Source organism: Mesoplodon bidens (assembly GCF_964165515.1).
Source record: "Mesoplodon bidens genome assembly, chromosome: 11".
Lineage (NCBI taxonomy): Eukaryota > Metazoa > Chordata > Mammalia > Artiodactyla > Ziphiidae > Mesoplodon > Mesoplodon bidens.
Genome location: NC_138167.1, coordinates 25,838,822 through 25,864,191, shown reverse-complemented (window position 1 = coordinate 25,864,191; position 25,370 = coordinate 25,838,822). Strand labels below are relative to the sequence as shown.

The 25,370-nt window shown below is 38.9% G+C and overlaps 1 protein-coding gene across 2 annotated transcripts in view; it reads right to left on the bottom strand.

Annotated features, from left to right (window-relative positions):
• Positions 1-2,876: 2,876 nt before the first annotated feature.
• Positions 2,877-25,370, bottom strand: part of RESF1 (retroelement silencing factor 1) — a 37,492-nt gene continuing 14,998 nt past the window's right edge. The window contains exons 3-5 of one of the 2 annotated variants that reach the window (XM_081248835.1): positions 7,755-12,747; positions 6,381-6,464; positions 2,877-3,624 (exon numbers count right to left, since the gene is read on the bottom strand). In XM_081248835.1, coding sequence (XP_081104961.1) covers positions 3,458-3,624; positions 6,381-6,464; positions 7,755-12,690 — 5,187 coding nt within the window. In that variant the 5' untranslated portion in view covers positions 12,691-12,747 and the 3' untranslated portion in view covers positions 2,877-3,457. Of the gene's footprint in view, positions 3,625-6,380; positions 6,465-7,754; positions 12,748-25,370 lie in introns of those variants that run through there. The other variant, XM_081248836.1, reaches the window with a different exon arrangement.

Below are 25,370 nucleotides of genomic sequence, written 5' to 3'. Positions count from 1 at the left end.
AGAATAAAATACCTAAGGAGACAAAAGACTTCTACTCTGAAAACTGTAAGACACTGATGAAAGAAATCGAAGATGACACAGATGGAAAGATATATCATGTTGGATTGGAAGAATCAATAATGTGAAAATGACTATACTACACAAGTCAATCTACAGATTCAGTGCAATCCCTATCAAATTACCAATGGCATTTTTCACCAAACTAGAACAAAAAAATTTTTTTTTAAAAAAATAAATTTATTAGTTTTATTTATTTATTTTTGGCTGAGTTGGGTCTTCCTTGCTGCACGCGGGCTTTCTCTAGTTGCGGTGAGCGGGGGCTCCTCTTCTTTGCAGTGGGCAGGCTTCTCTTGTTGCGAAGTATGGGCTCTAGGCGCGCGAGCTTCAGTAGTTGTGGCACGCAGGCTCAGTAGTTGTGACTCATGGGCTCTAGAATGCACGCTCAGTAGTTGTGGTGCACGGACTTAGTTGCTCCGCGGTATCTTCCCGGACCAGGGATCGAACCCATGTTCCCTGCACTGGCAGGCGGATTCTCAAGCACTGCGCCACCAGGGAAGCCCAGAACAAAAAATCTTAAAATTTGTATGGAGACACAAAAGACCCCAAATAGCCAAAGCGATCTTGAGATAGAAAAACAGAGCTGGAGGAATCAGGTTTGCTGACTTCACACTATACTACAAAGCTATAGTTATCAAAACAGTATGGTACTGGCACAAAAACAGAAATATGGATTAATGGGTCCATTGATAGAATGAGGTTAGAAAGTCCAGAAATAAACCCAGGCACCTATGGTCAATCTATGACAAAGGAAGCAAGATTATACAATGGTGGAAAGGCAGTCTCTTCAACAAATGGTGCTGGGAAAACTGGACAACTACATGTAAAAAAATGAAATTAGAACATTCTTTAACACCATACACAAAAATAAACTCAAAATGGATCAAAGACCTAAATGTAAGACCGAACACTATAAAACTCTCAGAGGAAAACATACGCAGAACAATCTTTGACATAAATCGCAGCAATATCTTCTTTGATCCACCTCCTAGAGTAATGAAAATAAAAATAAACAAATGGGACCCAATTAAACTTAAAAGCTTCTACAGAGCAAAGGAAACCATAAACAAAACGAAAAGACAATGGACAAAAATATTTGCAAATGAAGTGACCAACAAGTGATTAGTCTCCAAAATTTACAAGCAGCTCATGCGGCTTAATATCATCAAAACAAACAACCCAATCAAAAAATGGGCATAAGACCTAAATAGACATTTCTCCAAAGAAGACATACAGATGGCCAAGAGACAGATGAAAAGATGTTCAACATCGCTAATTATTAGAGAAATGCAAATCAAAACTACAATGAGACATCACCTCACACCAGTGAAAATGGCAATCATCAAAAAATCTACAAACAATAAATGCTGGAGAGGGTGTGGAGAGAAGGGAACCCTCTTGCACTGTTGGTGGGAATGTGAATTGGTGAAGCCATTATGGAGAACAGTATGGAGGTTCCTTAAAAATTTAAAAATAGAGCTACCGTATGATCCTGCAATCCTACTCCAGGGCATGTATCTGGAGAAACACATGGTCAGAATGGATACATGCACGCCAGTGTTCATTGCAGCATTGCTTACAATAGCCAAGATATGGAAGCAACCTGAATGTCCATTGACAGAGGAATGGATAAAGGAAAATGTGGTACATATATACAGTGGAATATTACTCAGTAATTAAAAACAATGAAATGCCATTTGCAGCAACATGGATGGACCTAGAGATTGTTATGCTGAGTGAAATTAAGTCAGACTGAGTGAAGTAAGAGAAATATCATATGTTATTGCTTATATGTGGAATCTAAAAAGAACTGATACAAATGAACTTATTTACAAAACAGAAACAGACTAACAGACTTAGGGAATGAACTTATGGTTACCAGGGGGGAAGGGATAGTTAGGGAGTTTGGGATTGGCATGTACACACTGCTATATTTAAAATGGATAACCAAACACAACATTGTAAAGCAACTATACCCCAATAAAAATATGGATAACCAAGGACCTACTGTATAGCACAGGGAACTCTGCTCAATATTATTTAAAAACCTAAATGGGAAAAGAATTTGAAGTATAGATACATGTATAACTGAATCAGTTCATTGTACACCTGAAACTATCTGTTAAATAAACTGTTAATCAACTATACTCCAATGTAAAATAAAGTTAAAAAAAACAAAAGAACACAATGACCAATATAATGGCCACTAATATTCATAGTTTGGAACCATTGCATTGCCTTGACTGGTGCTATGGTGCCAGTTCTATCAATCATTGCTTTTCTAACTGATCCTTCTACTGACATTGCTCAGGATGAGCACAATGGCTTTTCCTATGGAAGCATGCTATTTAATATTTTAAGAAGCCCAGTCTTCTGAAGTCTTCAGAATGTATTTTTAAAACTCGTGATAAAATATACATGAGTTTACCATCTCATGCACTTTTAAGTGCACAGTTCAATAGTGTAAGAATATTCGCACTAGCAAAATTGAAACTATACATCCAACTGAAAAACTCTCCGTTTCTCTCTACTCCCAGAAGTGTAGTTTTAATATGTGTGAACTATGTAGCATTAAGATTTTATGAAAACAACACATTTCTACTTCCAGTAGTCATAAAGCCCAGAAACATTTGAAGAGTTATATTTTGCCTTCCTTGCAATTTCCTGAACCTAGTACATTTTTGCTCTTCTAATGAATGAACCTGAAAATATTTACTTGTGACAGCTTAATTAACATTTCTCCTTTTAAAAACACCTTTCTAAAATGTGCTCTGTTGTGAGGGCAGGAAATCAAACACAAATCAAACTGTTTCGGATACACTTTTTAAAAAATAAATGTTTATTTCAAGTATGAAAAGTAATATTTAAACAGTATCCAAAAATTATGTTCAGTTTAACAAGTATAAAACAAGACTCCAACAAAAAGTTTACAGTTCAGTATAAAATACTTAAGAATATACTTTAACATTCACAGTGAGGATTTCTGAAAAATAAATTTTGCTAATAAGTTTTAGAAACAAAAATACACTCCCAGAGGAAATAAACAAGTCCTTAAGTAATGAACAGGTCTCCCTTAGGATGGATAGTTAGCATTTCAAAATAAGATTTGTATAATAATTCCTTTAAAATAATGGTAAACTTGGTTCAATAATGTCAGAATTCAATACCTTATGGTTTCCCTGACAGATACCATCTATTTATGTCTGCTACCCACAAATAAGGTTCTCAAGCCAATTTAATTAAGTAACTTTAATGATATACATAACCTAAAATGATAACCAGACTCTGAGAAATTTTATCACGGCAATCTGAGTATTTCCAGAAAAATAATTTGAACAGAAAGTGACAGAAATTTTCTTGTGGCAATTAGAGAACCATCAGAAGAATTAAAGTCTCAAAATTATTCTAAAGGACTGCTACCAAGACTTCTGCTTTTCTTCTCCATGTACAACTTTTTGTAGGTTTGAAACATTGCTTTTGAATCTTTTACTGGGTTTTGTAGTGTCTCAAATCCATCTGCACTGAAACTTCTCTTGGAGAGTCTTGAATTAGCCAAAACATTATCATCTAAGGAAACAAAAATTTTATTTACTTTATTACTCTTAATGTTAGTGACCAGTATACAATCAATATAAACTGAGACAGAAAACATGCGTTGTTCTCTGGGATAAAAATTAGGGAAAGAGTTAAGTGTGACAAACTATGGCTCTTTACCTACAGAATTATAAAGTAGATACACAGGACATCTTGCCTCTCCTTTGGGGGCTGTTTTCTAATGTCATCCCCATCTTCAATGCCCAGGGCTATTCTGCTCTACCTGTACCCTTGCCCAATAAAATCTCTTATTATTTGCACACTATTATGAACGTGACTTTCTTAACAGCCATCTAAACTAGCAATATAAAAAGCACAAACGCAAGCCGGTTCCAAAGAGTAAATGGAAACTACAGCTTGCATATTTTGGCCTTGCTATGCACTAGGTATTCTAAGAAATATCTGTATTTTTCTGTTTCTTTAGACTATTTCAGTGCTGTCATTAGCCTCACTATCCCTTTTTTGATGGGCCCAGCCACCTTTTTCCTTTTTCTGTGTATTTCTAGATGTGCCTCTATATCTCAGAAGCTGTTCCAATTCTGAATTCCTGTATTTTACATTCCTGCTCTAGCCACTCCTTTCTGAATAAGTTTTCTTTTAACTTTTTCTGCCTGGGTGGGTCAAGCACTCTGTCCTCTTCTTTATTTTTTTGGTAACAGAGGACAGCTACTCTTAATTCCTTACCTGTTTCAAATTCCTCTCCGTGCACATCAGCTTTCTGTTATGAATGCTGATACCTGAGGTGCAGCTCTAAGCTGCTTTCCGCTGGATTCTGTCACCTCCTCTTCTTCTACCTCACCCTGACAGTTTCACGACTTGCTCCATCTATACTCCAACCTTTGCCACCAAATTTAGGTGTTGCTTATCTAAAGTGTGTTTTGTATAGCTCTCTGGGAGTTCCAGTTCTCTAGCCTCTTCCTCTTGGTATGTTCTGTCATGATTTCCCTGAGTCTCGTAAGACTTTTTTTTTTTAAATATAAATTTATTTTATTTTTATTTTTGGCTGCGTTGGGTCTTTGTTGCTGCACGCAGGCTCTCTCCAGTTGCAGCGAGCAGGCTCTAGGCGCGTGGGCTTCAGTAGTTATGGCTCACAGGCTCTAGAGTGCAGGCTCAGTAGTTGTGGCGCACAGGCTTAGCTGCTCCACAGCATGTGGGATCTCCCCGGACCGGGGCACAAACCCATGTCCCCTGCATTGGCAGGCAGATTCTGAACCTCTGCGCTACCAGGGAAGCCCTCGTAAGACTTTTGACAGAGCTCTGGACTTGTTTCTTAGCTTTTCTCTCACCCTGCTGCATCTCTCATTGCGCCTGGGCCCTGCTTTGTGTCATTTTCATAGTGATCCTGAGTACTGATGTCCCACCTTCAGTGTTTATTGCTCATCCTGTCTGCAGGTATCTTCATGTCTGTCGTTTAGCTCATGCTGCTCCCTGAGCCTCTGGTCAACCTGTGCATATATCTGTCTTCTGAGTATTTTCAGATTCAGATTCCAGTTATGCCTCTCAACTCTCTCTGAGGCAAAACTTATGGCCCTCCCTTTTTCCAAGGAACTTTCTTGCTGCAATCTCCACACCTATTTCCATTTTTCTCATATTTCACTTCCTGTGTTCCAACTTTAGGGGTGTGTTTTCTACTCTCCCACTAATTCATTTTTCTCTCTTTCAGTTGTCTTCCTGTTCTAATTAAGAGTGCACATTTCTTCTTCCTTTGATTCTTTCATTCAGGTTTCTTTTTCCCTTTATATATCTTTAATGTATAAGACTCCATTTCTACATGCCTGCTTACATATATTCTTTATAAGCTCTTCTCAACCTTTGTCACATCTTCTCTTTATTGTTGCTCATGGCAAAATTCTGCTTCTCCCAATTTTCAAAAGACTCTTATGAACTCTCGTATTTAATTAACCAACACTAAAATAAAATTCCTGAATCCTAGGTTCCAGTTCTCAATGCAAAACCCTAAAATACAAAATACATTCATTCCACTGATTAAAAATCAGATACTAAAAACTCTGGTTTTCTGGTTGGCCCTCACCCCAAAACCCTTCCTAGCAAAAAAACAAAAAACAAAAAACCCAAAACCAAACCAAAACAAAAAACTAGGAGCATCAGTCTTTCGTCATCAAAATAACTCAAATTCCACACTTAATAAACTTTGAAGACAGGGATGTGGTTCAAGTCCCTATTGAGTTACTGTCTATGTAACTTTAGCCAAATGATCTAACCTCTCATTGATAAATGGGAACATCTTTGTCTCCCTGGTTTTGAGAATTTAATTAACTAACTTGCAAATAATCTAACCTAGGGGTTGGCTAACAGGGTATGCCTGTGGGCCAAGCCCAGCCTCTAGCAAGTTTTGGTAAAGTTTAATTGGAACATGGCCCATGCTCATTCATTATTGTACAGCCATTTCTCACTGCAATGTTAGAGTATTTAGGAGAGACATTATGATTTGCAAAACCTATCTACACAGAAGAAGTATGCCAACCCCTTGTCTTAAGTCACTGTGATGAGAATTCTCTTGTTAAAACGAAATAGATCACTACTTCTCTGTCCACAGCATGACAGAAAAAATAGGAGAATGTCTTCCTACCACTCATACAGACACTGAACTATTTTTTAAAAGAATATGGATAAAAACCAAACTTCACCATAGTTTCATAACTGTAATCCAGCTTATATATGACAGAGTGCCAGGTAAGTAAAATAAAAACTTAAATAGATGGTTTTACCTATTTCTTGGTTGGCTTCCGGCATCCTTTTCTCCTCAGTCACACATTTTAACCAGTCTTCTTTTGTACTTTTTATTCCTGAAACTATTTAAATATTCATTTTCAGATCTCTAGATATTGCTATTCATCTCTTTTAGTACTATAATGAAGGAAAACCATGTAAGCCTAAATTAGATTTTAGAAGGCATCAGATAGATTCACACATAACTAAAAAGGGCATGGAAAAATGCTTTCTCCCCTATGACGTGCCTGAATCTCACAATTTAAAAGTTTACCTTCATTATGTACTTATGTTTCTCCCACTTGGGCTGAACACCAACACATCTCAAGATACTTAAGGGCACATGAGACAGAATGTACCTCACACTGCTGCTGCACCCACTTCCAACCAGGCCCTCAGACTCTAAGGATCTAGTTTTAAGAACCAAGTGTAATCACCAGTACTTTACAAAATGAATTTTATACTCTATATACTCATACATCCCTACCACCTTCCAAGAAAAAGTACCTTATTTACATTGTAATTTTATGCACCCAAACAGATACTGTCTGAACACAGTACAGGAGAAACTATGATTTCCATTCAAATCCTTTAGTTTTCCAATCTGAGTTTCTCAACACAATGTTTTACATATACTATCCACAACCCATAAATATTTCCTTCTACCACAAGTAATGAGTCCTCTATTTTCTCCTTCCATCTTGCACTACATTGAGAATTCTATCCTTCGGCTAACCAACAGTCATGATTTCCATTCGGGTTTGGTAACTCAACAATGGACAACACTGCTTCCAAGATCCTCCCATTGTGTATTTCATGAGTAGACTAGAAGGTACCACTTTAACTAGAAGGTACCACTTTAATTGTGTGATAACACAATCACCAACTGCTTCAAAGATGACAGTAAGTCAAACCACTTCCGTATGTACAAAAAGATTTCATTAACATTACATATCTCCTAACATTTAGACCAAAATTTCAAATTCACAGGGCTTTGAAACTGCAAGCCCCAACAAGAGAATGAACAAAGGGCAAGACCTGAAATAATGTACACTTGATGCTTTTCTGACTTAGCACAAAGAATGTTTTTCACTTCTTGGCACAAAAGGAGATCTTTGTATTTGGCAAACCTTACAATTTTATATACCTCTTGTCTTAATGTGAATGTAGTATAATTTAAAATAAGTGGGACACAAACTCAAAACAAATATTGCCCAATGAACCATAAATTTACTGAGAAAACTAAATACTAAGTAAAGGCAAAATGCATTTAAGTCTCTCCTAGCTACAGGGAAGTTAGAAGAGATGCTCCGTCACTTGCTGAACTACAGTATTACAATGTTGCAGACACCATCAAAAAAATCATACTGGACCTTGCACAGGAGCTTGCTCCTTCCTAGGAGTAGATGGCAGATCATTCTGGCCTTTAACGGGGTTTGTATTCTTAAATAGTCCATCTGGACATAATTTAAACTCCAACATGCTTAGTTTCTCTGTGGTATCTTTCACAGGTAAAGGGGTCTTAGGTTTATTTTCTGGTCTCTTTTCTTTATTAAGCTTCCTGGGTGAATTGTCTAATTTTGTGAGACAAATGCGCTCACGTTCAGTGCATTTAAATGCAACTCTGTTCAGATACAGTTTTCTTTGATCCTTTGCTTGGGAAGCCATTTGGCTGAATTCAACATCATTATTTACATTACTCAAATTTTTGTCTAATTTGGTTTTATCAATCCACATTTTATCAGGTTGCTTTCCACCAACTGTTCCTTTAATATTCCTTGAAATGTATGTTTTAGACTCCTTGGAATGATGGGCTTTGAGGTTTTTACCATGGCTTGTACCAATATTTAATGATTCCTTAGAGGTTTGTACACTGCCATTGTGTTTCTCATTTGATCTCCCACAACTTCCCACTCGCGTAGAAAGTTTATTGGACCTCATATACTGAGAATCACATGGTACATTTTTCAGGTAGTTTTTCTTTAATGCTTCTTTATGCTTCTGCCTTGATAAATACTCCTTTGGTGATAGAACTCTATTAATTTTAGATGAGCTATCCATAGAGCCTGAGGACTTAACATTTGACACTGTCTTTTCTTTAATCCTGGCTCTTTCACCTGTGGTTGAGAAAAGGTTACAGAATTTAACTGCACCACCTCCCACATTCTTATTCTGCTCTTGTTTACCAGATTTCTTCCTCTTTATCTCTGAATCAAGTATGCTCCCTTCATCTAACTTCTTTTCCAAAACTTTTTGTTTAGAGCCACCTGCTTTCAATTTTCTCTTTTCCGGTGATACTGACTGTACCAAAGAACCATTCTTCACATGCAAATCTTTATTTTTACTTGTCAAAAAACCCATCTTTGGTTTTAGTGGTCGTAAGTTTTGTGCCATGAGCTTCCTCTGCAGGCTCTCTTGAGAAAATTTTGTAATTTTGTTAGTGGAGTGAAAAGTTATCTCATGAAATTGCAGTTTTCTTTTTCTTTTGTGACTCTGCAAAGAATCTGTTTTTTTATCACCTTTAGATAAAAAGTGACCAGATAATTCTTGTTCTGTCCTTAATGAGCTGTTATGTTCTGATTTGGATTTATCTTTTATATTCCTGCCTTGCTCTGTTTCAGGAAAAGATTTTTTCTCAATTGGACAAGTCAGAATAATCTTCAGCTGATTATTTGAAGGACTGTTAAATGCAATAGGAACATCTCTGTCAGAGGTTCTCTCTCCCTGTTTATAACCGTTAGTCTCCAAAGGAGAATGTGGATCTTTCCCTTTTTCTGCCTTTGAAGTTGGGTTCTTAGTGGAATTACACTGGCATTGAGGTACTCCTTCATAAACCATAGAGAGCCACCCCAATGCACAGCAACGGACATCATCTTTTTCTGAATCCAGTATTACAGAATCACAGGTTTCTTCAACTGCATGTGCTTGTGGGTTACACTGGTTCCCTTCTTTTGTGACAGGCTTTTCTTTCTGAGGCTCTGTCAGTTTGTCTACCTCGTTGGGTTGATCGTCCTGTTCAGGAAATAATTCTTTCATTTGCTCTGAATTTAATATTGTAATTTGTATCTGGTCTGTTGAGTCTTTGGAGTCACAACCGGTTTTATCACAAGTTTGAGCTTTTGAGATTTGGTGTGCCATTTGTTGGACCACAAAACCTTCATGCATGTTCACAGGTTCAATACCATAGGGAAACTCTTTTAAAAGTTCTGACAGCTGATCATGTAGGTATAAGATTGATGTCTTATCTTTGAGATTCTCATTTGTTGTAGGATCCTGGGCCGCTTCCTGAGGGTAACTATCCTGTTGAATAGCAGCTGGTGAACACATATCTTTAGCTATGCTTTCATTTTTAGTGATACGCTCCAAACTGCTTTCCTCTAGAATTCCACTCTTTGCTCCAATGTACTTCAAAGTTGATGGTTCTGGAGGTTGCAGTGACTCTGACTGATCAGTTATTTTATGTGAAACATCTGTGCACTGCACAAAATTATCTTTTTGAAAGTCAAAGTCTTTATTCCCAGTGATATTGTCAAATTGTTCATTTTGTCTACTATTCATTACTTGGTGATTGGGTACAGGTTTCTGTGGCTCAACCTTTTGCAAAGAGGGCAAGTTGAATATCTTTGCTATTTGGGAATTATAAGAGGTATCACCTTCAACAAGAGAACAAATACTGCCAATCTGTAATACATCTCTGCCCACAATATCACTGTCCTTTGATATACATGAGGTTTGCTGACCACTCACAGGATACTGGATATCTGGTTCTGATTTGTTATGCTTTCCTTGATTGGTATTAGGTGTGACTTCTGAATTAGTATTAGTTGACTCACTTTGCTTATCCTTCTGAATTAGTGGGAGAATCTTGGTGCTTGTGGTACTTGTCACTGGTTCATTAACATTCAAAGCAGCAGTATTTTCTGAGGATTTGTTTTGTAAGCTACAAACACTGCCTTCTTTAATAACTGGATACATTGTTTCAGGTAAAGCTTCAGGTGTTACACCTTTGACAGACAATGTTTTGACATCTGAAAGAATTAAGGGTGATACTACAGCAATCCCCTTTACAGTAGTTGCTCCGGAAGACTCATAATTCTGTGCTACCATTGATAAAACTGTGTCTTGTGAGCTGTTTACAATTTTATTCTGAGAATTTCCCACAGCTGAAAATGGACTCTTCTCACAGATGTCCACAGGCTTTGAAATTCCAACTGCTGTTGTGTTTGTTTTTGACTCATTACACTGTTTTTCTTCCATAGGTTCTGAAGGTTGCTTTTTCCACAAAGAAAGACATGTTGTTAGCAATTCCAGGGAAAAGAGAGAGTCACTTTTAGAAGACATTCCATTGAAGGATTTATGCTCAAAGCAAGAAGAGTTGTTTGAAATCTTGGCATTTATATTACAAGTAGTTGGAGTACCTGGAGTTTCCATGGTTTTCAAATTCACTTGGTTACCAGTGTTCTGGATATTTGGATTCATTTCAAAACTATGCAGTTTAGAATCATGAATACGTTCATTAGTATCTTTTAATAATTTCTTCTGAGTTTTATTTCCAGATGCAAGTAAACTGAGAATTAGCCTATTTTTATTTGGATACTTTGAAACATATTCCTCAAAGGATGTAGACTGAGGAAGAGAAGCTGCTTCAGAATTTGTTGGCACATTTTGTGCAACGTTGACTAAATTTCCTGATGAAAACTGGGTGTTATTTAATATTGCCTGGGTAATCTCAACAGTTGATGTCTTTAAAGAACTCACAACTTGCGAACAGCCAGAATTTAGTAACACAGAACTGACTTGGTTAAAATTTCTGTCCTGAAGGTTGGAATTCAATGTATTGTGTGTTCTATTTGTTTCTTCTGCAGATTCCATTACCGTTGGTGGTTTATCCTCCACAGTATCTGGAGGGCCTAGGGTTACCTGTGGTCCAGACTGGATTTTGGCAGTTTGTTTCAGAGACAACCCACAATTTTGAGCTGATTCACTGTAAGAGGTATTAGTTGTTTTAATACAACCTGCTGCCATCAAAAGATTTTTATTAATTTTAATTTTCCTTGCAAGGTCCGAAAACTTCTTTTTTATTTCTACTAATGTTTTAATATCCCTCACTAACTTTTCTTTTGTGGCACTTGTGTCCAGTACTTGATTTGAAGTTAGATTTCGAGAATCCACTCTTTTCTCTTGATTATTTTGAGTAAGAGCCTGAACACCATCCACATAAGATCTAACAGGTTCATTAAAAGGCTGATTGACATTGGTATTTACTCTCAAGTTACAGGAATTTCCCATTGTGCTGAAATTTTCATTAAGGTTTTGCCACTGCTGCTGAAAGCCTCTACAAAAGTCTTTCCTCATTTCAGGTAAGTGCATTTCTTGACTCTGAGGAACTTCCATAGTGTGTTTAACAACATGCTGAGTACTTTGCAGAGGCTGGCTTGCATACCTACAGTCATAAGGAGGAGGAGGAGGAGGTCTTTTGTCAGTCTGAGTAACCGCATATTGATATGACGGTACAGTTGCAATCTGCTTTGACTGTAAAGCCAGGGCAGGATTTGGAGATTGACTATTTTTAACTTGAAATGATACAGATGACATAGAGGTTTGTTTCTGAAGAGTAGGATCCTGAAAAAAGCTTCCTGATGAATAACTATATTGCTTTGGAAGTGGTCTGTAATCTGGGTAAATCGATCCACTGGATGCACACTGCTGTGCCCAATCAACCTGTTGCTCTGATAAAGGTAGGTTAAGTCTCGGGTTTCCTTGATAAGTTATAGGAACTCTTCCAGAATTAGAAGGGATCATTTGTAGTTGCATGGAATAGGTATCTGATGTTAGAAATTGATTCTGTAGTGCACGTACATTGGGCGTATTCGTTCCAAAACCAGTCTGATGAGATACAGTTGCCCCTGTATGAGAAAGCATAGAATTCCTCATTGGTGAGTTCAACCATACATCCTGTGTAACTCCTGAAGACATTTGCAAATCGTGATTTGGTTGTTTGGGTCCTTTAACATTTGCATATGTTATTCTTTCTACTGAAGTCTGTGAGGTCACAATGGTCCCACTATGCATATCAGAAATAGGGATTTGTTGAGGAGTTTTATAATTTCTGATGTTGAGCATCGGTTGTGAAACTGGATTTAAATTACTGAGAAATAGGCATGGTTCTTGGTTACTTCCAGGATGGTTTAAAGAACTTTGAGATGCTGTGGTAAGTGTGTTTACTAAAGCTTGCTCCAAAAAAGATGCCTGTTTCTTAGGATACTGTGGTGGTAAGGTGACACTCTCTGATTTTGCATTCCAGTTCATTGTTGATTTGATGCAATAGCAGTGTATTAAAAGCCAGCTGTTTTGAATGTCAGGAATCTGTAGGAAATAAAGATCTTTTATTAAAAAGCTGTTTTGCCAGGTCAGGATTTCTAAGATAATTTTCTTAGTTTACTTTATCATCAATGCTGACTATGTCTAGCAAAATTCCTGAAACCTCAGACTAGAGAAAGCTTCATCTTTGATTTGGATAAAAGGAACAGCAAAGGAAGATGTAATAATAAATATGGCAAATGTCAATAAAATTTTCTGGCGTGTTCAACAGAAATTCATTCTACCCAATATAGTTAGTATTTTGTTTGTTACACTTAAGAGACAATTACTTTCTGCATTTACTTATGTTAACTAGCTCTTTATTCTAAGTAACCCATAATCACTGTAAAAAATAAAATTTTTTAAAAATCAAGCATATACTAAGAAGCCCTTACTACTGTCCATCTCCAATGTCTAACTCCCTAGTAGTACTGTTACCTTTCTTTCAGAAAATTTCTATATATAAAAAAACACCAGGGCTTCCCTGGTGGCGCAGTGGTTTAGAGTCCGCCTGCCGATGCAGGGGACACGGGTTCATGCCCCGGTCTGGGAAGATCCCACATGCCACGGAGCAGCTGGGCCCGTGAGCCATGGCCGCTGAGCCTGCGCATCCGGAGCCTGTGCTCCGCAACGGGAGAGGCCACAACAGTGAGAGGCCCGCATACCGAAAACAACAACAACAACAACAAAAAACCAAAAACAAAAAACAAAAAAAACCCACCAATACATAGACAAGACCTCATCTTTTAAGACAAATGGAGTCCTACCAAACATGCTGTCTACAGTTAGCCTCATTTTCATTACTATACCTAGGATATCTTATCATTTCAACTACACATATATCTATCTCACTGTCTGCGTAACATTCCACTTTCTGTGTATATCACCGTTTAACCATTTCTCTATTGATAGACATTTGGTTTTCTTAAGTTTTTGCACTTATAAACTATCCTACACTAAGAATTCTTGTATTTATGCTTTTATATTTGTGCTGTTTCTGGAAATTCCTACAAGTGAAAATCTGTCAAAAGACACAAATTATTTTCATAAGCAGTGACAAACTGCCTTCCAAAAAGACTGAAATAATTTATACTCTCACCAACAGTACAGGGACATATCTAAAAATGGACAAATCTGTAACAATAAATGATAGGGCAAACAAAGTTTGACTTAAACGTATTAATAGTATACCGAACAACTGCAGAATACACATTTTTTCCAATGCACATGGAATTTTTACCGGTACTGACCATATGGCTAGGCCATAAGCAAATCTCATTTTTGAAGGATTACAATAATTCAGGTTAATTCACAGTGGAATTAATCTAGAAATTGTAGAAAAAGGACCTAGGAAACTGCCAAATAATTAAGAAATAAAGAATGCAGTGAGCTCTGGTGTCTCTTTCTCTAATTATCCAATAGGATACCAGACCTATTGAATCAGACCCCACCCATATGACCTCATTTACCTTAATTATCTCCCTAAAGGCCCCATCTCTAAAAATAGTCACACTGGAGGTCAGAGTTTCAACATAAGCATTTGGCGGGAGGGTGGGGGACAAGACACACAGTTCATTCAGTCCATAATGGGCTCCCAACCCCATGTTAACATATGACTTGAGGATAATTTATAACATTAAAAATAGACTTATTTAAAAGAAGACTGGGAAACAATCTCAGTATTTATCATATAAAGTTAAAAGTAAGTTAATCCAAGGAAAAGACAGAGTGAAATAAACAAAATGAGAACAGAGATTCAATAAGTCACAGGTTGGTAACAAATAAAAATCAATAAGCCTCTGACAACACTGATCATCATTTAAAAAACCCACTGTATTGGGAAAAGAGGCTATCACTAGATCTTACAGACATTAAAACGGTAATGTATATATCTTGAGTATTTCCAAACATTTAAAATTTAGGTGGAATGGAGAAATTCCTTGAAAAAACATACCCTAACATCTATAATTAAATATTCATAAAGAAAACAGCAGGGCCGTGTGGCTGTACTGGAGTGTTCTACCATTTATGGAAGAGATAATCTAATATAACCTCTTTAAAAGGATAAAAGAGGGAACACTTCATAGCCTATTTACTGAGCCTATCATACCAAAGCTGAAAAGAAAAACAATTAAGAAGCTAATCTCACAGAAACAAACACAAAAGTCCTGAACAAAATGTTAGCAAACCAAATGGGGTGATACGTGAAAAGGATAACATCATGATCAAACTGAGTTTATTTCAGGAATACAAAGTTTGTCATTGAAAATTAATCAAAGTAATTACATTATAATTATTTTAAAAATCATATGATCATTTCAACAGATGCAAGAAGTTTTTTTTTTTTTTTTTGATGCAAGAACTTTTGATAAAATTCAATTAAAATTCATTAAAAGAACAATTGTATAAAACCAAGAACAGAAAGAAGTTTCCTTAATTTTGATAAATGGTAATTTCAAAAATTCAGACCAACAGTAATATTATTATTAATAATAATAGATAACTTAAATAAAGATGCCACTATCACCCACTTCTATTCATTGTTGTACTGGAGATCCTAGAAAGTATAAGAATTATGAAGGAAAACATAAAGCTATTAAGAGATGTTATGTAGAAAATCCAAAACAATCTGTAGATCTTTTAGATCTATTACATGATGGATCATAGTGTACTCAAACTAGATTGAAGAAGGCACATGTTACCATGTGTTTGACTTGTTGATGTGATTCTTATGAATTTTATCTATATGTTTATTTATGTATTTGCTCATAAATACAGTAGAAGCGAACCTTTTGAGGCCTGGTGTCAAAGCATGAAATAAAGCTCTGACTAGAAACTGACTCCATGACTTCAGGTTTCATTTTTTGTCATTGCTGTACCTGAGCCAAGACTGATCTGTGCATGCTGGTAGGAAGAGGCAGAAATTTTAGGGATCTCCTGCCAAGGTGACCTAAGGTGACACAGGTGGCATTAGAAACTCTCCCCCTCCCAAACTGAACATCTGATCTTGGAGATGACGTGCTCCTGGGACTATAAACTTAGGTGAGCTGGGACTGTTTGCATTTGAGACAAGTGTTGCTGTAACCTCATCTCTTGTCGAGGATCCATTCACCAAGGCATTGGCCACCAGAGGCTTTGCCTGAATGGACAGTCTTCACCTCATCACTTGTACCCAGCAGTAATCCAGACCTGCTTGAGTGCCTCGTTGAGAAGACTAGTGTCTTGGACCAACTGGACTTTTCTATTATGGATGCATGCGTGGACTTGGTTCGTTACAAGCACTTCGTGCTCAAGTGGTTTTAACTTTCATTCTGCATTTTTACATATGATTTTGCTTTCTATTTCTCTGCTTGCTTCTTCTCACTTATGTTAAGTCAAAGTCATTGGTGAACTCTATGTTTGTCCTGACCTGTCATTTGATTAAGGTAGTAAAGAAACCTCCCTCTCTTTGAGAGTTTAATTTGTCAGGGAGCCAGATCACCCTTGTCCAGCATGACAGCATGCACATTTTGGTTTAAAAACAGGTCCCAAGGAGAAAGGTCTGTATATTCCTCACATGCTTTCTCCCAGGAAAGCTCCTTAATAAGACAACTGATCAGGGAGAAGTATAATACAAAGTAAAAAGCAGTACTACCAAGTAGCAGTATTACAAAAGAGTTAATGATAAATTCCCAATAATTTGCCCTATTTCTTATGTGAGCTTGGGGGTGGGAGGCTGCTACAGACTGAATTCTGTTCCCTCAAAATTTATATGTTTAAGTCCAGTTCACTATATTTGGAGATAGGACCTTGAGTGAGGCAATTAAGGTTAAATGAGGTCATAAGGGTGGGGGCTTAATCCAACAGGATTAATGTCCTTATAAGAGAGACAACCAGGTGTATACACACACAGGAAAGACCATCTGAGGAGACACAGAGAAGGTAGCTGTGTGCAAGCCAATGAGAGAGACCTCAGGAGAAACCAAACACATTGATCTCAGACTTCCAGACTCTAGACCTGCAGAAATTTATTGTTTAAGCTACCCAAGCTGTGGTTATTTTGTTAGGGCAGCCCTGCAGACTAACACAGAGCTTATGGGTAGGAAGAGAAATGCTCCTTACAAATAATTTGGGGTTGTTGGGTTTTTACCCCCTCTCTCTCCTTTGCTGGCATAGAAAAAGACTGAAGACAGGAAAACCAACCTTGAACTACCTAAATTAAAAGGAGAGAATTAAGGGATCTCTGTAGCAGTCCAGTGGTTAAGACCCTGCACTTCCACTGCAGGGGGCGCTGATTTCATCCGTGGTCCGGGAACTAAGATCCCACATGCCACTTGCTGCAGCCAAAAACAAAAACAGAACAAAACAGAAGACCTTCTTCCTGACTGCAGCCTCTACTTTTGGATACAATGTATTCTTAGTCCTTTTGAAGATATATTTTAATGGAGATAAACAGAGACAGGATTTCCATGGTCTATCATTTAAATTTTTCTTGGAAAAATAAACTCTTTTGCCCCCAGATTTGCACCCCGCGCTCTTATCTCCCCTCACCTGTGACAGCCATGGCATTTACCTAACAAATTCCAACTATGGCTGAACTTAAGAACCTCTCTGCACAGGAGTAGCCAAAGTTTTCTGGGGAAAAAACACACAAGCCAACAAAATGAGTTTACACACTGCACATATCAACAGTGCATGACAATTCTACTTCATTTTGTTGAAATTTTATTTATATTAAAGTAATTTAATTTTTCCATTCTTCTCTCCTCCCTGGTTCCCCACCACCCCAACCCATACACATGCTCCCCCTACTCAGCTGCTTATATTTCAGAGGGAAAAATATAGCACTATCCATCATCCTCCTGTCACCAAATCTATAAGACACAGCCTTGTAAATGCAGTCTGTACTTATAGTATCAAATCTCTACATTTAAAATCCTGCTCCCAGGAATTCCCTGGTGGTCCAGTGGTTAGGACTAAGTGCTTTGACTGCTATGGTCCCGGGTTCGATGCCTGGTCAGGGAACTAAGATCCTGCAAGCCATGCAGCACAGCCAGAAAACAAAAAGAGAGAGAGAGAGAGAGAGAGAAAATCCTACTCCCTTTCCCTGTATTCCCAGTATCAACCTGTCTCTACTGGATTAAGTCAGTTACACATACATAGGCGCACACACACATGCACATACGCCAGGATTACTGGTACAAAAAAACCCACAACAAATAACCTCACTGGGCCCTACATTATTCAGCTCTCTACTCCCCCCACACACACCAGTGAGAGTCTTTTAACTTGGTTAAAAATCACAAATATAACAAATCAGATTTTAAATGCTTAAGACCTTTAAAGGTAGAAACAAATATGATTTTTTTAAAAGTAATTTGTGGGACTTCCTTGGTGGTCCAGTGGGTAAGACTCCAACACGCTCCCATGCAGGGAGCGTGGGGGTTCAAGCCCTGATTGGTGAACTAGATCCCACATGCATGCCACAGCTAAGACGTCCACATGCCACAACTAAGACCTGGCACAGCCAAAACTAAATAAATATTTAAAAAAATAAATAAAGGTGGGACGTCCCTGGTGATGCAGTGGTTAAGAATCCGCCTGCCAATGCAGGGGATAAGGGTTCAATCCCTGGTCCGGGAAGATCCCACATGCTGTGGAGCAACTAAGCCCACGCACCGCAACTACTGAGCCTGTGCTCTGGAGTCCATGAGCCACCACTACTGAAGCCCGCGTGCCTAGAGCCGTGCTCCGCAACAAGAGAAGCCACTGCAATGAGAAGCCCGTGCACCGCAACAAAGAGTAGTCCCCACTCGCCACAACTAGAGAAAGCCCGCATGCAGCAACAAAGACCCAACACAGCCAAAAATAAATAAATACTGAAAAAATTATTAAAGAAGCTAAAATGCTACATTACAAAATATTCACTTAATGCAAAAGAAAACAGTGAGGGACAAAAAGATATGAGACAGAAAATAAAAAGTACAAACAGGAGATGTAAATCCAACTATATCATAATAACATTAAAAGTGAGTGGATTAAACAATCCAAATGACAGAATGTCAGATTATATTTTTAAAAAATGGCTAGCTAACTATATGCTGTCTCCAATAGGCATACCTTTGAGTCAAAGATAAAAACAGATTGGAAATAAAAGGATAAAAAAAGAGGGACTTCCCTGGTGGTCCAGCAGTTAAGACTCTGCACTCCTAATACAGGGGACCCAGGTCTGGTGAGAGAACTAGATTTCACATGCCACAACTAAAAGATCCCACGTGTTGCAACTAAAGATCCCACATGCCACAACAAAGATCCCTTGGGCTGCAACTAACACCCGGCGCAGCCAAATAAATAAATAAATAAATAATTTTTAAAAAAGGATAAAAAAAAGATATTAGGCATACAACAGCCACAATTAAGGGAGAATGACTATACTAGTTATCAGAAAAAATACACTAAAACAAAAAATGTTACTAAAGAGGGACTTTATATAACCATAAAGGGTCAGTCCACCAAGCAAGATATAACAACTATAACTATATACGCACTTAGGAGAGTATTAAGGGGTTCCCTGGTGGCGCAGTGGTTAAGAATACGCCTGCCAATGCAAGGGACACGAGTTCGAGTCCTGGTCCGGGAAGATCTCACATGCCTTGGAGCGACTGGGCCCGTGCACCACAGCTACTGAGCCTGCACTCTAGAGCCTGTGACCCACAACTACTGAGCCCGTGTGCTACAACTACTGAAGCCCACGCGCCTAGAGGTGGTGCTCCACAACAGGAGAGGCCACCACAATGAGAAGCCCACGCAACACAATGAAGAGTATCCCCCGCTCGCCACAACTAGAGAAAGCCCGCGCACAGCCGCGAAGACCCAACGCAGCCAAAAATAAAATAAACAAATACAATTAAATTACAAAAAAGAGAGAGAGCATTAAAATACAAGAAGTAGGGACCTTCCCTGTTGGTGCAGTAGTTAAGAATCCACCTGCCAATGCAGGGAACATGGGTTCGAGCCCTGATCTGGGAAGATCCCAAATGCTGCAGAACAACTAAGCCCATGTTCCACAACTACTAAGCCTGAGCTCCAGAGCTCGCAAGCCTCAACTACTGAAGCCCACACACCTAGAACCCATGCTCTGCAACAAGAGAAGCCACCACAATGAGAAGGCCACACACCATAACGAAGAGTAGCCCCCGCTCTCTGCAACTAGAGAAAGCCAGTGCAGCAAAGAGGACCCAATGCAGCCAAAAATAATAAATAAATTTTTTAAATGAATAAATTTATATAAAAAAATACAAGAAGCAAAACACAAAGTGAAAAATAGGCAATTCACCAAGAGTCAAAGACTTCAATTCCCCACTTTCAATAGTGAACAGAATTGGTGGGGTGGGAGGTGGGGGGAAATCAACAAGGAAATAGGAGTTTTCAGCATATTATATACACCCACATTTCTAGTTTCCAGTGCAGATTTAAAAAAAAAAATCAAAAAACTAGAGTACTTTAGGTTGCAGGTTAGTGCACAATTGTCCATTGACTGCTTTGTAGTTTTAAGGTTCTCTCCTCTCTGGCAGTTACTATGGATTGGATCCAATAGTTCATGTACTCTTGTCAAGTGGCAAAAGGGTCAGCAAGCAGCCCAGTGACAGGTGCATGTGCCAGCAAGCTATGAAAGCACTGGATTCTTATATTCGGTTGTGGGGAATCTTCCTAACTATGAATAGGTATAGGTAAATTAGCAAACTGTAAATAATGATACTTGATATAGCCACACAAAGTTTGGCTCTACTAACCCACCCATCTGGCTGTAGGTTTTACGGTTTGGAGAACAAGCAATACTAATATGTTGAGGCTGATAAACTGTGGTGGCCCTCACTGGGAAGGGAGGCAAGCAGCCCGGGTGTGTTGACATTGATAAAGTGCTATGGTCTACACTGGGGGGATTTAGAGTCATAATTAATATACTCCTATTCCAAAGAGAGAATCCATGGAGGCTTCCTGTGTGTCATCACAAAAACAGTCTTTTAAAATTTTTAATTAAAAAAACCCCTAAAGTCTATCTTTAGGTCTGACAGTCTATGGATTGAACTCTTATATATATTATTACTATTACTTCCTGTGAGAAAAGTGGGAAGAAAGCAAGTCACTAAAATCCATGGCATAGGAAGTTGTAAATAGCAAGTTGTAAACTGCGAAATTAAGATGAATTAGTGAAGCTGGAAAAAAAAAAGGTAAGTGAATGGCTGCAGTAGACTATAAATGTAACAATGCATGTGGATTTTCACATAAAATCTTCATAAAGACCTTACTAACGTTAAGAAAAGGCTTGTGATTTTTTTTATTTTAAAATATTCTATATCCATACAATGCAAATATGGTTTAACTGGAAAGCCTCCTTTATTTGAAGTCAGCTTTATTACAGAAAATTACAAACCAAAAAATAACCTAAAAATCATACCTTTGAAGAATAATCATATTAATATCTATCTTCAACACAAATGCACAAGCACTTACAACCACCAACAGAAAAAACTACAGAAATGGACCTATTATATTATGGTTTGCCATGGCCAGGCTTACTTTAGGCCAAAGTAGTAAGAAATAGAACATGAAAGGGCAAATTAAGCTACATCAAGAATTTTTTTTATATGCAAGGGTAACCATTAATTTATCAAAGAAACTGGAACATTATTATAGTGAAAGACAATGCTATTAAAAGCACGACTGTCTCGGGGGCTTCCCTGGTGGTGCAGTGGTTGAGAGTCCGCCTGCCGATGCAGGGGACACGGGTTCGTGCCCCGGTCCGAGAAGATCCCACATGCCGCAGAGCAGATGGCCTGTGAGCCATGGCCGCTGAGCCTGCGCGTCCGGAGCCTGTGCTCCGCAAGGGGAGAGGCCGCAACAGTGAGAGGCCCACGTACCGCCAAAAAAAAAAAAAAAAAAAAGCCTGTCTCAGGGCAAAGCAAAAGATGCATATCTAGGGACTTTCCTGGCAGAACAGTGGTTAAGACTCTGCGTGTCCACTGCAGGGGCCACGGGTTCCATCCCTGGTCAGGGAATTAGTATGCAGCGTGGCGCGGCCCAGAAATTAAAAAAAAAAAAAAAAAGATGCATATCTAGACAGTTGTTTAGCAGGCCTCAATAAATGTTTGTCAAATGAAGAAATGTTATCTATGATTGTTGAACACCAAGTTAAAGAGAAGTCCCTATTTAAACCTGAAAATGGGGAAAAGTCTCCACCCCTCCCTTCACATCTGTGTCAACCATAAATATTACATGATTTCATCTGTAAGCATTTCATTACCTCAAAAATACAGGATTTCTTAAAAAGTATAGTACTCTTCTCATACCTGAAAAAAACATATATCTCTTCTGGTATTTTAAATTGGAACCTTCCCTTATGTCTTTAGTTCCACTTCTAATGTGTTTATTTGGAGAGTCCACTGATGTGATTAAATTGAGGAAAAACCAGTATTTTTCATTGTAAAACTCATCTCCAATGGAAAAAGCTATAGATTCTTCTTTAAAATCAACAAAACCACAAATACCAACACATAAGTGGTAAAACCCACTTCTGAGGAATTCCAAAAGTATGAAGATTTACTCAACCTATTCCAGCTCTGACTTTTTGTGTCCTTAGTCCTAAGAGAAATAAGGCTTTTATCAGTCCTTGAATTAGGCTTTCAAGAATAGACTACCCTAAATTTTACCTTTATAACACAACTTATAAATAGTAACAGCTAACACTTGAAAATTTATGTCAAGAACTGTATTGAATACTAAATACATTTAATGGTCACAACAAATGCAGGAAGCCAAGCAGTCCTAAGCAGGAGCGCCGCAGCTGGCAGGGCCACTGTCCCAGCTGTTAAGTCGGCTCTCTACACTGCTGCAGATAGAAAGGAGACAAGACTGAATGGATTCCTATGTAGTTTTTCACCCGAACAGCAAAACCAACTTCAGTGTCCCTAGTCCCACAAGGTAATACCAAGGCGGATGAGAACTGTAAACCGCAGTCATTTCATAGCCTGCACTTATACCCCAAGGGAAGCGAGGCAGTCAAGTCTTGAGTGCAAGTGGAACTAGGGAGAAAGAGAAACCACACTGTGGCATTTCTCAGGAGGCTGCCAGGAGGACCTGTGGGGTGTCCTGCCAAGGTGTGGGTCAGACTGAGATTAAGCTAAGCTTTGCCTGTGAGGCTTTTAAATGAAAAGAAAGGTCATCAGAGCCCCATCGGGAACCTGTTCACCTACACAGTCTACTCTCCAATCTTTCAGGTACCTAGCTCCAAATTCGATTCAGAAGCACAGGCCAACACAATCAAATACCCTACTTAATTATACTTCCTCTTAGGTAATACTGGGTAAGAGTGACTAGGCAGTGACTTTCAGCAGGATGACCAGGCCACAACCAGGTTCCCCATATGTCCCAGATGCCATCAAGGTTCACCAGTCAGAGCCACATGGCTTTCTCCTGGGAGAACGGAGAAGCGGGAATAAATTGCTGTCCTTCCCCTGACTGATAATCTCAGTACAGCATGAGGTGCTGGCACTCATCATGATGGGCGGCAGGAAATTCAGAGCAACGCAATGACCTCTGGGGCGAGAAAGTTTACACTAGTTTGCTGTGTCTTTATAGTAGAGGCCAGACAAATTTCAGACCACCTTTTCTAGGCGTATTGTTCCCTAAAGTGGGAACGAAAGATCACAGAGCACACAGGAAGAAGTCAGTTATCCTTCCTTGGAGTTCTGCCTAGCAACTCATTTGGGCCCTCTAGGTTCCCACCTCAAGGAAACATGACCCATTAGAGGGGTAGTGGTCTCAAGTATCTGGAAATCCCTGACAACTGCCTCAAGTATAGATGATTAATACTTGGTAGGCAAGTATAAGCTACTTCACAATATTCTATTGGGGTACAAACTGCATTAGGAGATGAGCATCACTTATTACAATAGGAGTGAGGCAATTCTGTGCCTCTTGAGGTAGACAAACTCCCTGAGTAGAAGTGAACAGTTCCCATAAAGCATGCTGAAATGCCTCTGAAGAGAAATCTGATAAAAATCTTCTCCTCCCTGTTGGTTACCCCTGTCATAATAGGGGCATTATAGTGTTTGCTCTGGTAGTCCCAGGTTGTTGACAGGATTCCAAGAACTACAACAGAGGCATTTTGTTGTCATGGGGTTAAGATTCAGATTCTATAAAACTGGAGGTTAAGATTAATGATGCAAAGAGACCTCAAGTACCAGAAGAAACGTATAGGGACAGAATCTACCTTCTTGTCAGAAGGGTCAAGTAAAGGATGACAGATCCAGCAAGCAGTTAAATTCAGAGCCATAACTACAGTCTAAAAAATGTACACAAGAGGGTTCTAATCAGGAAACCATGAGAAATCATGACTAATAGGATGAGGAATTCAGGCCTTTGCCCAAGGACATAGCTCCAAGGACATCCACTCCCAAAGTCAGCAGCTGCTGAGTTTCTAAGTATCCTTAGATTAAGATCTTCCATTGGCCTGTAGTTATACTGAAGATGGTGGCAACAGTCTGGAGTAAATTAGATTAATGGTTTCTGAGTACCCCCTACCCCCGTGATCAGTACTGTCTTCCTTCCCCACCAGCATAGGGGAGCCATTCAAATTTTGCTGGATGAGAAGGAATGGCAATCACTCAGTTGTAAAGTGAATAATCCCACGCTCTAAGCCACCCTAGCCACAACACTTTGCCCAATGACATGATCATATAGAAGGAAAATGTAAAAACTGATAGAAATTGTGGCAGTGAATCTTTAGGGGCATAATGAAACAGTGACCTACTGAAGATGAATTTCTGTCATCCAATAAACATCCTTCAACTACTTCAACTAAAGTAACATGTAGCAAGAAACTGAATGCAGAAGCAGATATAAGAATCCAACTATTGGGCTTCCCTGGTGGTCCAGTGGTTGAAGGTCCGCCTGCTAATGCAGGGGACACGGGTTCGTGCCCCGGTCCGGGAAGATCCCAGATGCCGTGGAGTGGCTGGGCCCGTGAGCCATGGCCGCTGAGCCTGAGCATCCGGAGCCTGTGCTCCGCAACGGGAGAGGGCTCAACAGTGAGAGGCCCACGTACCTCAAAAAAAAAGAATCCAACTATTAACCAGACATTAAAGAGATTTGCAAAAATACAAAACAATGCCACTCTTTTCACTAGTGTCTTGTGTTGTTTTGGAAAACATTCATATTAACATGTAAGGATTTACTGTGGTTTTTAAAATTATTATTCATTTATTTATTTTTGGCTGCGTTGGGTCTTTGTTGCTGAGCGTGGGCTTTCTCTAGTTGCAGCGAGTTGGGGGTATTCTTCGGTGCAGTGCGCAGGCTTCTCATTGTGGTGGCTTCTCTTGTTGCGGAACACGGGCTCTACGCATGCGGGCTTCAGTAGTTGTGGCACATGGGCTTAGTTGCTCCGCAGCATGTGGGATCTTCCTGGACCAGGGCTCGAACCCCTGGTCCCTGCATTGGCAGGCAGATTCTTAACCACTGCGCCACCAGGGAAGCCCTACTGTTATTTTTAAATAAAATAGTTTTTAAAAATTCCTGTTTCAGTCTTTAATACAGTAAATATTGATGTAACCTACATATACAAATGTTCTTTAGGGTCTTTAAGAATTTTT